Here is a 16,837-nt window from a genome sequence, read left to right on the forward strand (position 1 = left end):
ACAAGCAAGCACAATAGAGAGTGTTTCAAAGCTGCCTGCTACCTCTCTCCCGTGCCTAATCTGTGCTGATGATTGCATCCAGCAGCTGAAAATAAGCTCTTGGAAGGAGGGGAGGTGGTGAAGGGGAGCTGCCAAGCAGGACTATTTATACTGGGTGAGTCAGGCCTGTGCCTGAATCCAGCCAGACACTGGGGAGCTGGAACCCAGGAGCAACCTGCAAAGGACATAGCCTTGGATAAGAGGCTCTTGCCTGCAGCAGCTTGTTTGCTGTAAGGTTCGGGCTTGTCCTCTTTGTTCCCTGTGATGGACTGCACCTTTCCCTTCAGCTCTGCCACACAGCGCTTGCTGCAGCTGGATGAGGAGCAGCTGGATGAGCAGAAGTACTCTCGGCATATAAGGTCTCGGTACCACCACAGTGAGCGCAGCCTGAGCCCAGTTAGCCAGGGATGCCAAAACAGCCGCTTGGAGCCACTGGAGTGCCGGGATCTGCTGGTCCAGAATGCGCTCTTCACTGGGGACCTGGAGATGGTGCGGAAGTACTTCACCAAGAGCGCAGCCATCAATCTCGTCATCGAGACCAAGGGTGATGAGCTGCGCTGGACTAGCAGGAAATTTGGTGGGTGTGCAGGGCTGGGACATGGGGGGATGGAAAGTGCCCAGGATGGGGACTAGAGAAATAGCACAGACTCTTGAGAAAAGTCTTGAGAGGAATCCCCAGTGGTGGAGACAGGGTGGTGGAAGAGGGACTTAGGAAGAAAGACTTTTGGATGAGGAAGGAGGATTCTAGGGCTGTAGAACAAATGGTAGCAGGCTTGGTGAAGGTGACCAGAGGCAGATCTACTGGGAAATGGTGAGAATAGGGCCCTTGGAGGGGCTGCTGGAGAGGAACAACATCAGGACTGCCGTGTTAGAGATTGCTGGGATAGATGTGAAATATGTCTGAGGTGGAGAGAGTGCTTGGGTGAGAAGGCATCAGGTGGCATAAGGATGCTTTTCCTGCCTTATGTCTTAAGTTGCATCTGTTACTCCAGTTCATCAGAAACCGGAGGCTGTGACATGCTTTGGGAACAGCAGAGAGATCTTAGCAGTGCCCTTCAGGCAGACCTTAGCCCATATCCCGAGGAAGAGGCATGGCTGTGCTTCAGCCTTGTAGGCAGCTGTCTGGGGACAAAGCCACAATTGCTCCGTATCTACCTGGTGCTGTAATGAAATCCAGATGTGAAGCAGACCCATTATGATCCCTGCTCCAAACACTGACTTTGAGAAGCTGCAGGGAGGTTGATGTGGAAGGGTTAACAGTGATCAGCTGGAGGAAGTCTTTGCTCTAGAACAAAAGCATTTGGTGTTTTGCTTTCTTGCGTGTGTGGGGTTTGCACCCAGCAAACTGTTCTATTCTGTGAGATGGATTGGGCAAGGCGAGCAGAAATCTAGTCTGCCAGAGAGATGGTGGAATTAAGCTTGTCCTGAGTGACAGGAAGTAGAAGATGGTCATCCTTGGGTTTCCTCCCATCTGTATACCTCACTGTATCTTGCCCAGATGCATCTTGTGGCTAGCACACATTCTTCCACACTCGTTGGTCCCTTTTGCTTACCTTCTCATCAGTGTCATCTATGAACGTTTCAGTAAGCAGCGCAGCTGATGTGTTAAAGGGTGAGATGTGCTTAGCAATCTGGAAGTGCGCTTGTCCTTGCTGCTCTCTGTTAGTAGTGTGGTGCAGGCAGGCTCCCAGAATTTAAGACGGGGAGTGTCGGGTGTGGAGGGGCCATAACTGCACCACTCTTTTCCACAGAAGGTTGATGGCAAAAGCCCCCCTGTGCCAGAATGGAAGAGCTGCTGCTGAAGGCCACTTTCCCAGAGGTGTGGGTTCTTTTCAAGTGTGCTGGTGCAAAGCTGTGGAGCACACTGATAAAGCTTGACCGTGACTGAGTGTTTTGTAGCGATCCACACTAGCAAGAGACAAACAGCTAGGGTGGGCTTGCAGATGCAAGTGCTACTACTTGTGGGTAGTGAATATTTACTGAGTTCCAAGATTTGTGCAACCCAGGTTTTGAATTTTTAGTCTACTTAGGAATAAAAATACAAAAGGTATTACCCTTTGTGTAACTGGGACCACTTGTCAGTAAAATATTAATTGTACATTTTAACTCCTGTCTTATGTTGAGCTGACTGACACTTGAACAGCAAGTCAGTCTGCCTGTAAAGATTTGTGCCCCAAAGAAAACAGAACAGCTGATGTAAAAGCAACAACTTCACACAGAAATTGCTCTTCTCACCAAAGTCTCAAGATGTGAAATACCCAACCAAACAAGATCATTCATCAAGCACAGACCAAAAATGTACCACCAAATTTATCAGACAAGGGTATGGAACAGAAACCAAAGCAAAACTTCATGCTGCCTAAGGCTTTGGTTATGTATCTCACTGGCCTGTAGGGACAGTTTCTTAAAGTTTACCTAGCCAGTGACCTTAAAAGTAGATTCTAGTGACCTGATTTTTTCCCAAGTCATCCCTATTGACATTTTAAGAAGCCCAGAGGAAGTGTAAATTGTTTGGTGTTACCGACACTAACTCACACAGCCTTTTGCCTCCCTGGTGATGCTTTTGTGATTGGGAACCTTGGGCTCTCGTGGGATGCCTGCTTATATCTTTGGGGAAATAGAGGATCCCATCAGGTGAGAAAGCCTGCTAAGTGTTTCCCTCTCTTTACCCTTTCACATACTACACTTTAGCTAGACAAGGTGGTGAAGTCTGCACAGACTGAGCGTGCTGGAGACTGTCAGTATAGAACTTGGTCATTTATTTTCATTACTGAGAAGGGTAAAGTTCCCTATCTTACACTCTTCTCTGGTCCCCCAGGTATTTGTTGCTTGGTGGTCTATTGGGGTCACTTGTTTTCAGCTGCATGATTTGAATAGTTCCACGACACAAAATTAAACTAAACACTGTTAGTCTTCCATGCAGTTTGATGTGTTCTTTAGAACATATGGTCTGAACAAAATGCATGCAATGCTGATGAACTGTGAGCAAAGTGCGCTGTTCTGTAACCAAAGTAGGGGCAGGGTGGGTTTATACAACTACGTGGGGACAGGGGAAAATGCCATCTCAGGTGAAAGGACAGCTGTGAGGAACCCTGAGTGAGGGGACTGTCAGAGGATGGGAAAGGGAGTACTAAAACCATGCAGGAGCTCTCTGCAAGGCTGAATTTCAAGGAAAAGCAGGAAGGGGGTCTAACGGAAAGTTACCTTCTATGGTTTTACTTCACTTGTAATGCACAGTTTCCCATCCTTGTACTTATTTCTACCTGTCCTTTGGCTTTAAGCTTTGATTAAAAAGAACTTTCCTGTGGCTTGTTTAAAAACCTGTCTAATACCAAGGGCTTGGGTGGAACTAGCAAATGGGTGTGCAGTGCTGGAGGTGTGCGTGGAGCCAAGGGCCGGACAAAGGCGTGCTGCTGGTGCATGGAGGCAGCTGGGTTGCGCTGTTGCGGTCTGGGCAGCAACTGGGTGACAGCAGGCTAGTTGGGCATGAGGCTACTTCCCTCCCTGTTTTCGTAGTGATGTCCCGTCTCTGTTTCTACCCTTCAGGCTACTCTGCTACCCTGCGCTGCCTAGGGACTTCCCCTTCGCAGCCAGTGACTGCAGAGATACTGCTGCCCGAGAGGAGTGTCCTTATCAGCCTCTTGGCCCAAGTACTTGGTCACAAGGTTTCCCAGAATAGAACAGCTGAGACCCGAGCCGTGCCCAGCCTGGGCCAAACGGTGATGTGGCATGTCCTCCCTCCCTGGGGAGCGGCCCAGGGCTGACAGGCAGCCTGTCAGCCAGGGCACCGGGCACCGGTGGGGCTGTGCCCGCAGGCTCAGAGCCTGGCCGGGAAGGCAGCAGCAGGTCCTGCCCTCATTTCTGTGGAGGGTCTGGGTGCTGCCTCATGGGCAGCATCACCGGCAGAGGAGGCAAGAGTCAGGAGCCCATTTGCACGCGGAAGGCAGATGGCCCTGCCCAGGCCTACTGGCAGGCCCTGCTGACTGGGGATCGGGGGACTGTGGCCGAGATCCTCAGCGACCCTCAGAACAACCTGAGTCCCAATGCCGTGTTTGACACCAGTGACCTGGAAGAGTGGAAAAACTACCGCTTCAACCTCCGCCGGCTGAGTACGCAGGGGGGCAGTGGGCAGGCAGCGTGGCCCAGCCGGACGGGGGCTTGGAGCCTTTTGCTTGCGCTGCAGGGCATTACTATTTCTGGGACTGTGTTACGGGTGCTGTTTGGGTTACAGAGGAGTCGGGATGGCAGTGAGAGCTCTGGGATGGGGTTGGGTTCCCCTGTGCCGCTTGTGGGAGGGTGTGCATGTGTCTGGCAGCGTGAGGTGCGTCTGGGGTACCCGGCCCTTCTAGCAAGGATTGTGCAAATGCTTGGAAACTGCTTGGGTTCCCACAATGGGCAAAGGAGATTCAAGCTCCAGGTCGTATTCCTTCTGCGACTGGCCTGGTAGCCTGACTCTGCGTGCCTGTTCTGTCTGTGTGCAGCCTGTGCTGCGCTGCTGGTTCCCTCTGTGGGTTGTGCTGGGCAACGAATTGTCACAGCCCTGCATTAGGTCCTCAGGATGGTTCGGTTTGAACCTGGCCCTGTGAAACACGGTTGACTGCGTGCTGCTTCTGCGAGAAAGAGGTGAGAGGGATGTAGTGTTGAACATGTCACGCAGGCTGGGATGTGGTCCTCCAGCCCAGCCTGGATGGGCAGCAAGAAGCATGATTTAAGGAGCTCTTTTCCTGTAACAGCTGCAGGCTGTTTGCCAGCAGACTGCACCAGTTCAGCAATGGTTCCAGCTGGGTCAGCATCTTTGAGAGTTGGCAGGTTTCAGCCCCTTGCCCTCTCCTAGGCCCTAGATGTCCATCTCTGCTGAAGCTTGCTTGTCTGCACCATGCTCAGGGCTTGTCTGAATCCCCTGTGTGCGTGGCAGCCTGCTCCAGCACCTCTTTGTTTTACTGCCTGGCTCCTTGTCTTTGTGGTGCTTCATGCATGGTGGCCTTCCCAGCCACCTTGCTGCTTTCAGCCCTGCCTGTGCCCCAGGCCCTTCATCTGCTGTACCTCTGTCAACGGAAACCCTGTGCTGCATGACTGACCTGCAGGTGAAAAGCACACTTTCTGGGAACAGCCTCTACCCCAAGGCTCCTGCTCCTTCGAGCTTCTTGTCAGCATGGCTGTGCAGTGTAAGAGTCACCCCCAGATCTTTGCCTTTGGCAGGCCAGTCCAAAGGCAGCGACCTTGTAGAGAAGGGAAGAGGCAGTCCCTTGAAGGGAAACTCGAGTCTCTCAAGGGGGGATGTACATCAGGTACCCCAGGGGAAAGGGCAGGTCTGGGCCCAGTGCTTTTGTGCACTGTGGCTGGATGCGGCTCCCTGACCTCTCTTTCCCTGCAGGACTGTGGTCTCTGAACTATGAGCAGGAGCTCACCACGCCTCTGCACATCACAGCCAGCCGGGGCTACACAGACTGCCTGCGGCTCCTGCTGCTCAGGGGAGCTGCCGTCAACTTTGCACCAGGGGGTAAGACTGCCCTGCATGAGGCTTGTGCAGCACCCAGCACAGAGTGTGTGCGCCTGCTGCTCAGCTTTGGTGCTGACCCTGAGGCTGTCTCTGAGGATGGCTACAAGCCCCTGCACCTCTGCAAGAGCCCAGACTCCATCGAGTGAGTTCTGCCCAGGGGACACAGTAGGCCTCCCTCCCCCTTGAGCCTCATCCTATGTAGAAGGCGTCCCTACTCATCCCTGCAGGTGGGCTGGTGGTTGCAGCAATGGCTGCTGAATGGGGTGGCCTTACTGCCTGTTCCTGGACCAGGATTACCTCTGAAGTCCAACAGATGACTGCAAGCTCTAGTCCTCAGCTGATGCAGCTGAACTTGGTGCTGGCTGTCTTGCTACCCACCAGCAATGCAGAGCTGATGGTTCACACTGCGAAGCTCGGGGCACGAGCTGTGCAAACAGGCCTCTGTGGGGTGTGGGAGCAGACTCTGGGTGTGACGACACATTGTTAAAGATCTGCGGTGAGTTGGCTAGAATTAGGATGGCAGTATCTCTGCTCACCAGTCATCCTGGCTTAAAACCACTGCTCCAGGGCATGAGGGGCAGAGATTTTTGGACTCTTGGGAAAAGCAAAAGCCATGGGATGGTACAGACATGTGGGGTGGGAGGAAGGGTAGGAGCCAGAGATGAGAGCCTGTCACTGAATCATCTTGGCCCACATAGGTGCGTCCAGCAGCTGCTGCAGCATGGCGCCAGTGTCAACAGTCGGACTGAGGAGGAAGATGACACAGCACTGCATATAGCAGCACGACATGGCCTAACAGACCACGTCCAGCTGCTTCTGCGCTATGGCGCAGAGCTGGAGGCAAAGAATGAGGAGGGGCAGACGCCACTGAATGCTGCCTGTGCTCAGCCCCACCAACCCCAGGACATGGACCGCTACTACCGGGTCTGCCAGCTGCTGGTGGAAAGTGGTGCTAGCATCAATGCTGCAGATAGGGACTGTCAGCACCCACTTCACCTGGCCTGCAAGAACGCCAATGCTCAAGTAGCAGAGTTACTGCTGGCCCGGGGTGCAAATGTCAACGTCATGAACTACAGTGGCAACACGGCACTGCACAATATCCTGCAAGCAACTGCCTACAAGCTGGAGCACCACCCGGAGCTTGTGGTGCGAGCCCTGCTCAACTACGGTGCCATCCGCATCTGGCCTGGCTCCCTCCTCAAGGTGTGGGGCTCACAGCTGTGCTGGGAGCATGGTGGGAAGGGAAGGCTGTGACCATCAGGGCCCCGGTGAGAGCAGGGATGTTTCTGTCACAGCAGGGCTTGTTCTGTGCCAGCCTGCTTGCTGTCCTCCCTCTCTCTTCCCAGGGGCTGGGGGAGGGGGAATTGGTGTTACTGGTAAGGGATTCCCTGAAGTTTTCTCCTGGGGTATGTTCTCCTGTAGGCCTCTCCTGCTTCTGTTTGTTAAGCTGTGTGGACAGTACTTACCCAGTTTCCATAATCACTTGCCCTGGAAAGCGTTGGCCCTTTTCCTCTCAGGGGATGTGTTTCCTCTTTGGGACATACCCTCCAGCTCATGCTCTCTCTGCAAGACACCAGCAAACAAAGGGTTAATTTCCTGTCTTAATTCCTGAGCAGTGCAATAATTACCCAGCCCGGAGATCAGCAGATTGCTCTCCCCTTTGGGAAAATACAGGAAAATCAACAATTAACACTAATTAATCTCCTATTAACGCCAGATAATGAGGATCACTCCTACAGCCGGAATAGACTCTGACAGCTACTGCTGGCCTGGGCCGTAGGGAGTGGGAGCCAAGAGCCGGGGGGGATCTGCCTCTGTGCAGCTATGCGTGGGTGGGGTGTGCTCCAAAGGCCACACTGGTGGTGTAAGATACACAGCACCAGTGTGTCATTTGCACCTACGTGGACATGGTACACACCAGAGGTGTGTTGCACAAAATAGGTGCGATGTCTTCCTGGGGCTCTGTGTAGCAGCTAACACGGGCACAGTACTTCTTAGGACACCCATTGCACACAGCACAGATGCGGGATGTCTCTGCAGCCCCATGCTAAACAGGCACAGTACGTCCCTGAGACCCCTGTGTAGCCCTCAACAGAGGCATGGTATGCCTTAGGCTTGCTGCACACAAAATGGTTGTCAGTCCTTGCCCCAGAATGGCTCGTGCTCTAACTAGAAAAATGCAGGGAAAGGAGCCTGGCATAAAGCAGAGTGTTGGTTGCATATGAGCTACTTGCAGCAGTGAGGCAGATGAAGGAGATCTGCATCCCAGCCAAGTATGTTAGTCCCTGCATCTGAGCAGCGGCTGTGGGGACCCGGCTGTGCTGAATGCAACTGCTGTGCGTGCTGGGTGTTGGCTCAGTCACCCTCTTTTGCAGGAGTGGTGCTCTGGCATTTCCCACCATGTAGTGGGTTTGATCTCCTGGGACAGCATGAGGGAAGGACATTAGTTCCCTAGATTTACCGAGGCTGGTTTTGAGCAGCTTTTTAGGAGGCGAGGGTGGGGCTTGCAGAACCTTGCCCAAAGGCGGTGTTCATCTGCTTTTTCCCTGGCGCAGGTGCTGCGGTACTGCCACGCCTGCCCGCGTGTCATTGAGGCGCTGATGAACAGCTATGATCACGTCCGCATCTCCGAGGACTGGGTGGAAGCGGTTCCTGCGGAGGTTGTACAGGTGAGGGAATGCATGCTGCCGGCTGGAGAACATGCAGCCGGGCTACCGCGGCAGGGTACCAGAGGAGGCTTGGGGCTGAGGGGGGGTTTGGGGCAGGACAGGGCTGCGAGGAGATTTGCAGGGCACAGGGGTGATGCTGTTGGGGAATAGGGAGGATGCACCATAGCAACTAAGGTAAAGGGATCTCTGGTTCTACCTCTGCTCCCAGTGTGATATCTTCAGCTTTATCTGCCTCTGGTCCTCTCTTTTCTCTCTGTAGAAATACCCACGTTTCTACCAGTCACTTTTCTCCCTGGAGCAAAGACCTCGCTCCTTGCAGCACCTGGCTCGCTGCGCACTCAGGACCTTCCTGGAGGGCCGGTTGCTTCTGGTCCTGTCTCAGCTGCACCTGCCAAGTGCCTTGCACCGTTTCCTGCTGCTCAGCTTCGAGGACGTTCTCTACTAAGGGCTGTGGTTCCAGTCCTACTGTGCCTTTCTCTGCAGATGTTCCATCCCTGCCAGTGCAGCCTATGCCTTCCCAGCTAACCCCTTCCCCTCGCACACCTCCTGCCAGCCATGTCAGCCTCTGTGCCAAACCTGTCGCTGTGTCCTTGTCCCAGCCTTGTGCTCCGCCTCATGCACATATTTTGGAGCATTCTGTTTACCCGTACTAATCAGGACAAACTCCAGACTCACTAAGAAAAGCAAGATATGGGCATTAGGGCATTTTGTGTGACAAAGAGCAAATACACTGCATTGATCGCAGTTTTAGTTGTATGGTATCAGTCTCCCTATCCCAAATCTACAAAGTCTAACCTGAACCGGGCAGCTCTGGGGCCCTGGGCATTTGTTGGGATCCTGTCTTTAGTCATGTTGTTTACAGTTTGTACCCAAAGGTGTTTGGAATAAACCCTAGTCTTTCTCTATACCTACCAGAGTACAACTTCTGCCTTGCCTTGAAGACTATCCTGACAGAGCTCATCCATGTGACATGCCATGCGTAGTGGCATGTACACTCTCAGACCTACACAGCCATCTGCCTCTCAGAAGACATAGGGAAATGTGTGGTGGGTGTGAGGCTGAGGCCTCCCAAACAAACACTTCCCATGCAGGTACAATGTCCGGGGTTGCCTGGCTTTGCAGCTTGGGGCAGGACAGCAGTGCTTGTGCCAGCACCAAGGGCTTCAATGGGGTGAGGAGGAAGCATGCCATGAGAACGCTGGTCCCCTGGGCACAGAGCAGCCAGCCCCTATGACAGCCCAGACAGCATCTACCAGAGCACAGTCTGGTAGACAGGCCCACGCACTGCTGCCGGGGCTGCACTGCACTCTAGACAAGGTAAAGGGTAACGTTTGTTCCTGCGATTTAAAGACACAGTTGTAAAGAAATCAAAGCACTAACCACCCTTTAAAGATTTGCAGTAAGCTAAGTCCATTCCTGTTCTGACTCAAGGAGTGCCTGAACTGCTGCTGGCTGGCAGAAGGTACACTAGGGCAGCACTGCAGGTTGCTCCTCTTGGTGGACTGGTGTTTCAAGGCCTCTGTTAACGTCAACATCAGCACCAGGACACTGGAATGCACAGATCTGAAGGCTAAGCAGTTTGACAGACCCAACGCTTCTGTCTTTTTCTGCCTCTGTTGGGATACAGGGTGTAGCTCTGCTACCATAATTATCACCACCTTACACAGCTAGAGCATGCTGCTCTGAGGTAGCAAGCTTGAAATAACTACGTGAGGTTCAGCGTGCCATTCCTAATGCACGCACACCAGTGATGCACCACAGCATGAATGCTAATAGGATACAACAGGAATGTGTTTACATGTTACAGGCTTACAAAAGGTGTCAGGAAACCAGTTCTGGCAGCCTGTGTGTGGACGTACTACTGTTGCAGTATAGAGATGGTATATCTCAAAAAGGTTTCACAGTGTGCTTTATGACATCCATGGGCAGAGAGGTGAGGTGTTGGCTCGACGTGACTTATCGAGCCTATCTGCAAAACAGGGATGAAGGGAGCAGGGGAGTCAAAGCTTTTAAAATACCTGGATAATGGCCTGCACTCTTACCACAGATCAGTAGTGCATTTCCCCTGAACCAGTGCAGGAACCCAGCCTGAAGTCACCACCTTCCTGCTAGCTGAGCTCTCATGTCTGTTCAGGGTGATCTGTTTATGGGATCAGGTCCTCTAGTCTTATTCCCCAATTCTAATCACCACGTTAGAGTGTTCACTTTTATCCAGATCATGTCTGTGACTGGAGGAGTAGCAGAAAAAGGAGAGTCTGTCCCTTTTGGTGGCAGTGCAGTCCAGGATTGCCTTAGCCTGAATGGGTATCTTTGGTATGAAGGCAGTCTGCAGAGCAGCACATGTGGAGCTGGTTTATCAGTCCTCCTTCTTTCCAGCACTGTCCGTATACCTGCAATAATGCATGTTCAGTAATGTGTACTCAGCTACTAAGATAATATCACCCGAAGGACAGGGAAGGATTGAATTTAATGCTTTGCTTTATTTTGGAATTGTTTCTTGCAGCTGTTAGACTTAAAGCCATGCCTCAGGTCTTGCTGATTACTTTTGCTAGTTCTGAAGTCTGCCCTTCATCATTTGGGTGATGAGGGCAGCTTGGCTTGAAAGAGGTAAACCTGCAGTGTTTTCTTTCTGCAAACGCAGGAGCGTGCAGTGCTGCTGCACACACGGGCAGGCCAATTCCTGGCACTGCCAGTTCCTCTTTGGACAAAAGTGTCCTGGTGTAGACAGGCACCTGTTGCAATGAAGGACCTGTGCTAGGACTGCAGGTGAATTCCAGGGTTCCTTTCAGAGCTGCCAGGTTTTCAGGCAGGGGATCCCAGCGTAAGTGGGAGTGCAGAGGTCAGGCCGGTGGCTGAGAGGGGCAAGCCAGCCCTGGGCACAAATCTTCATCTATGTTCCCACTGAAATTAAAAGGGCATGATTTCATTGTGTGTAAGGAAACCACTGAGTAACCATTTTCAAGGAATGTGAGGCTAGTAGGAAAAGGGGAATATCTTTTACAGATTGACTGATTTAACTGGGGGGAAAAACCAAACCAAACCAAACAAAACCCACCAGAAAAGCTTTTGGCCACTCAAGCCTTTTTTCAGAACTGAAACAATCAGAAAAGTTCAAGCTAAGTGCAGGCTGAGAACAAATGCTCTGAGTTTAACTCAGTTATGCTAATTGATTAGCAACTGATTTTTAAAAACATTTACAAGAACAGAACAGAATTTAAAAGGTTTGATGTTCCAGAGCACATTTTGGCAATATAACAAGCTGTGCTACTTTTTCTCAGATTTCTAAAGGGGAAATTTCTAATGCAGCATTGAATGTACTTTCTGGGACAGGAGTTATGCCAGGGAAATTTAGCTGTCCTGAGTGTGAGGGCTATGGTCTCAACCGAGAACAGCAAGCATGTGACATTATTAGCACAGGGGCATGTGGTTCTGATGTGTTTTTACCAACTGCCACAGGCACAGGCAGCTGCTGATTGCTACTGTGTCCCAGGTTCACTGGGAATGTCTCTTGGGCACATGCTGTTGTTCCTGCTTCAGCATCCACCTGGTTTTTTTGGCAGAGCAGTCAGCAAGAGACACCCTCATGACTAGCTGAAGTAATGCAAGTTCACTGCCATGTTCTTAGTGCAGCTGCCCAAGTGATGCACTCAGGGAAAAAAAAATTCATCCCATACCTAGACAGAAGTTTCCATCCTAGCTGCAACCACTGGGTCTTACTCTGACCCTCTCTGTGCAGTCAAAGCATTGCCTATTCCTAGTATCCTCTTCCTTTAACTGAAAGATCAACTGCATCAGTATCTCCCTGTACGCTTCCCAGCCTTGAATATCTGCCCAACCTTTACTTGATCTTTCCTGTTCCTCAGTAAAAAGCATGACATGCCATAATGGGTGGACTAGTAAATCACAGTAGTGCTTATAGAAGGGTACAAGAACAAAACAAGTATAGAAAAGCCCTTCCCTTGGATGTCCATCCCCACCCCCAAGTTCTGTAAACTGCATTTCAGGTACTTTTGAGTCAAAAGGGCATCTTTGTATTTAGCAGTTGTATAGAGATTTTCTTTTTTTCTTTTCCATAAATTTGACCAGTCACTTTTTGGACCCATGTATGTTTGAGCATTCTGGTATCCTTGTGGCAAGGACAACTTAATTGCACATTGTGTTGATCACCTGCTTTTATTTGTCTTTATGCTGCCACCTTCTTGGTTCATTTGATGCCCTTTAACTCTTGTATTCTAAGAATATGTGGGTAACCATATTCTGTTCCTCTCCATTATTCAGAACTATATAGATCCCTGTTATTTCTCTCCTTACTCAGGCTGGAATTCTATTCAACTGTGTCATTCCCTCTGTGGAAGCTGTCACTCAACCCTTAACCATGAGCACTGGCTTTCCCTGTCCCTTTACTGATCCTAGTGCACCACTTTGAGATGAAGGGAGTACAACTGTGCACAACATTCAAAATATGGTTGTGCTATGATTGTGTAAGAGTTATTGTTAGCCATGTGGATGTGAGATCTACACAAATGCCTCAGGAACCTTAGATTCATATTTGACATTACTTGATTATTTACACAGTCCAGGAGGAGGATGGCCTTGGCAGCAATGCCCTCCCATTCAGTGTGTTTTGTGTTCAGATGGCATATGTTGCAACCTCTAAACTTTTTTCAGACTCATTACTATCCAGGATGCTGTACCTATTTTAAAATGAAGCCCAAATTCTTCTTTCCTATATATTGCACCTTATAGTTAGATGTAATAAACCAGGTTTTTCATGAGTCTGGTGTTTCAAGCAATCCAGATTAGGTTGTCTTGGGCAAGTGTCACCTGTTACTTTTACCATCCCAACAATTCATTTTTATCCACCCCAGTAATTTTACCAGCAATTGTTTTATTTTCTCCTTGATTGCTAATAACATATAGCATTGATATGTTGTATTGGGTCTGGCTGAGATGGAGTTAATACTCCCCACAGCAGCCCTCATAGCACTGTGCCCTGCATCAGTAGCTAGAAAGGTGTTGATAGCACACCAGTGTTTTGGCTACTGCTGAGCAGTGCTGGCACAGCATCAAGGCTGTCTCCCCAACATTTTTGCCCTCCCCTCAATGGCAGGCTGGGGCAGGGCAAGATCTTGGGAGGGGACACAATCAGGACAGGTGACCTAAACTAACCAAACAGATATTCCATACCATATGACGTCAGCTCAGATATAAAAGCTAAGTAAAGGGAGACAGAGGGGGGGCATTTTGTCTTCCGGAGCAACCACTACGCGTACTGAAGCCCTGCTTCCCGAGAAGCGGCTAGACATCGCCTGCTGATGGGAAGTAGAGAATAACATCATTTGTTTTTTTTTTCTTTGCTTTCACGCGCACGACCTTTGCTATCACTGTATTAAACTGTCCTTAACTTGACCCACGAGCCTTTTGTTATATTTTCTCCCCCCCAGCTGAGGAGGGGGAGTGATAGAGCGGCTTTGGTGGGCACCTGGCATCCAACCAGGGTCAACCCACCACATATGTGAATAGAATACAACTAGAAATACATCTGTCAAATGGCTATATAGAATAAGTCTTCTCGGTTACCCAATTCTTTCAAATCTGTTAATACTGATCACACTGACTGTAGCATACAGCTAATTTTTCGTATTAGAATGTCATGCAGAACTAAGTCAAATGACTTACAGGAGTCTAAGCATGCCATATCTATCTAGTTAGCTCTATAAAACTTGTAGGCTTACAAAAAAATTACATAAAATTATTTGAAAGTCCCTCTTTCAAATGACATTAATTTGAATGACATTAATTTGGGTTCTAGCTTTTACTAATTTACTCAGAACATCCTTTGGCTGCTTGTTAGTGATTGCTTGGGAAGTATGTTGAACTAACTGCTTGGTAGTTTCTTGGATATCCATGTGAGCACATTTAAATACTGGCAAGACATTGGAATCCCCCCCCCCCCCAGTTATCTTAAGTTCCCCAATGTGCCATGGTTTGTTATTAAGAAAAAAATCAATGGTTCAGTGAACTCATTAGCCAAATAAATACTCTTGCATGTAATTTATCATCCTGCAGATTATAAAATTTGTTACTTCAACAGTTTCTCTCTAGCATCTTCCTTAATTACTGATGGAATAGAAAGTATTTCATTACCACCGTAAAATCCAAATATTATCAATTGTTGTTTCAAATACAGAGCAGAAATATTTATTGAGTTCTTGGTTTTCATTATGCAGAACATACGTTTACACACAGAAACCTGGAGCAGGTGCCCAGTGACTGCAATTCTTTGGATTCTCTGCTGCTGGGGCATCCTGCTCTGGGGTCAACATTTCAAAAAAACTGAGAATTTGGAGAGGGTTCAGAGAAGAGCCATAAGTGAGTTATGGATTGCCAGTGATTCCTGCCAGTGGGAACTTCGGAGGGGCGGCGGTTGGACACACCGTGGTTGATCCTGGGAGCCTCATGTGCAGTTGTAGTTGCCAGTTCTTCGGTTCCAGACTTACAGGGCAGGAAGGGTTGATAGCACTCTTCTGCGAAGCACTGTGGGCACGCGGGCTAAACTAACCCTCCGTCGCCATGCTGACATCTATTGCTGGTCCTCAGCTGTGCCTTACCAAGCTTTCCGAGGGGCAGACTGCAGAGTTTATTCAGCATTGCCAGTTCTTCTGAGTGGCACTTAGAGTTAAAACTAGATCCAGTGGCTGGAAATTGAAGCTGGGCAAACACGTATTAGAAATGACACACATTTTTAATAGCAAGGGCAATTAATCTACTAGTTAATTGCATCTTAGAATAGCTTATCATGTTTCATGTAGATTTCTCATCTCTGGCTTTTTTAAAAATCACCAGAAGAGCTGCCCTAGCCCAGACCAGAATTAATCCTGCATGGTGCTCAGGCCAAGTCCCAAAGAGATCAGACTGCTTAATTACAGATCTATGATCCATAGTCTTGTCCCTCTTCCACACTGGTCTACCACTAGTCTCTGTCACCACTGGGACTGTGTTTGGCCCCAGGGTAATGAAACAGTTTCATGTTTCCCTTAACAGCGCTGCTCACTTCATTGATACTTCATTGATGTCTCTGACTTCCCCTTAGTTCCCTTCATTTTGTAACTGCTGGTTTGTATTGGCTCTATCAGCTTCCTTGCTCTGAATTTGCTGCCTGTGCTGGTTTCTGAAAAAGACATTCTGAAATAAATGGTGATGCTACTTTATAATTTTATTTAAATATTTTCTCCTACTCAATTTCCCTTACGAACCTTAGCTTGGAGACTTCAGCCATTTGGAAGCACTAAGCATGTTTCACCCTGTGGGACTGGGCAGTGTTTGTGGATTGCCAAAGGACCTCGGGGCTGGATGTGACACACAAAGGCAAACTCCCTCCTCTCACCAGTCTGCCAGCACATGAGGACCACACGGGGCTGCCCCATGGCACTTGCAGTGATCCCGCCTGAGGAGGCACTCCAAGGATTTCTGACTGATGGCAGTAGGAGCCTCCGTGTTTGCCCCAAGCTGCAACCCCACGCAGCAACACAGCTCTTCTTTGAGCAGCCCCATGCAGAGCTCTGCTGGACTCACTCCAGTAGCTGGTTTGGCCCTACAGCAGCTCTCCTGGTGCTGAGTGCTTCTGGTACTTCACCGTTAGGAGCATGACTCCAAATGCTTCCCGCACTTCTTTTTCCATCCAGATGCTCTGCAGCAGATGCTGATGCTCCTGAGGTACCATGCTCTGCAGGTGAAACCTGGGGGAGCACACTCCTTTTGTACAAAGGCGCTCTCTGGGGCCTGTCAACCCCTGCTCCATTCCTCCAGCTCATCACCAGATGCCAGCAATGCTGCTCACATCTGCGCCATCCAACCCACCTTCATGCTTCTAGCTGCAAGGCTGTTCCTTGGCCTTCTGGGCCACATGGGCTTGGGCCAAATGCAAGCACATGTTTGATAGTAGAATCATAGAATCCTTGAATGGTTTGGGTTGGAAGGCACCTTAAGGATCGTCTGGTTCCAACTCCCCTGCCATGGGCAGGGACACCTTCCACTAGACCAGGTTGCTCAAAGCCCCATCCAGCCTGGCCTTGAACACTGCCAGGGATGGGGCATCCACAACCTCTCTGGGCAACCTGTTTCAGTGCCTCACCACCCTCACCGTGAAGAACTTCTTCCTTACATCTACTCGAAATCTACCCTCTTTCAGTTTAAAGCCATTAACCCTTGTCCTATCACTACATGCCTTTGTAAAAAGTCCCTCAGCTTTCCTGTAGTTCCCCTTCAGGTACTGGAAGGCTGCTATAAGGTTTCCCCAGAGTCTTCTCTTCTCCAGGCTGAACAACCCCAACCCTCTCAGCCTGTCTTCATAGGAGAGTACCCTGTGACTTCTGGCCAATAAGGCTGCCTGGCCAGCCTTACTTTGATTCCTGGAAAACACTACAGCAAGTAACTGAACAATTTGTAAGTGCCTGGACACATGCAAAGTTGGTCAGACCAATCCTACTTCCTTCTGTATCTGGCCAAAAGACCCGTGGTAAAGGGACAGAAGGAGCAGATGTTATGTGTCTTAAATGTCTTCATTTCATGCTCTCTCACATAAGAGTCTCGGGATGAAATTGTGAAAAGACAGTATAGTGTGAATTAT

The 16,837-nt window shown here is 49.7% G+C and overlaps 1 protein-coding gene across 2 annotated transcripts; it reads left to right on the top strand.

Moving 5' to 3' along the window:
- Positions 1-188: 188 nt before the first annotated feature.
- Positions 189-9,115, top strand: ASB10 (ankyrin repeat and SOCS box containing 10). Of its 2 annotated transcripts, none has more exons than XM_075042446.1 (5): positions 189-616; positions 5,414-5,681; positions 6,238-6,742; positions 8,095-8,208; positions 8,468-9,115. In XM_075042446.1, the coding sequence occupies exons 1-5, from the start codon at positions 304-306 to the stop codon at positions 8,651-8,653; spliced, it is 1,386 nt and encodes a 461-aa protein (XP_074898547.1). In that variant the 5' UTR covers positions 189-303; the 3' UTR covers positions 8,654-9,115. The 2 variants fall into 2 exon arrangements, with proteins under 2 accessions (XP_074898547.1, XP_074898555.1); XM_075042454.1 differs by lacking the exon at positions 189-616 and adding an exon at positions 3,096-4,148.
- Positions 9,116-16,837: the final 7,722 nt, after the last annotated feature.

This window comes from Buteo buteo, chromosome 2 (assembly GCF_964188355.1).
Source record: "Buteo buteo chromosome 2, bButBut1.hap1.1, whole genome shotgun sequence".
Lineage (NCBI taxonomy): Eukaryota > Metazoa > Chordata > Aves > Accipitriformes > Accipitridae > Buteo > Buteo buteo.

What these genes read in the sequence shown, in the direction of transcription:
- ASB10 (XM_075042446.1), top strand. Translation starts at nt 304, where the DNA reads ATGGACTGCACCTTTCCCTTCAGCTCTGCCACACAGCGCTTGCTGCAG. An exon ending in CTGGACTAGCAGGAAATTTG is followed by an intron (nt 617 to 5,413) that starts GTGGGTGTGCAG and finishes CTTTCCCTGCAG; the next exon opens with GACTGTGGTCTCTGAACTAT. An exon ending in TTCCTGCGGAGGTTGTACAG is followed by an intron (nt 8,209 to 8,467) that starts GTGAGGGAATGC and finishes TTCTCTCTGTAG; the next exon opens with AAATACCCACGTTTCTACCA.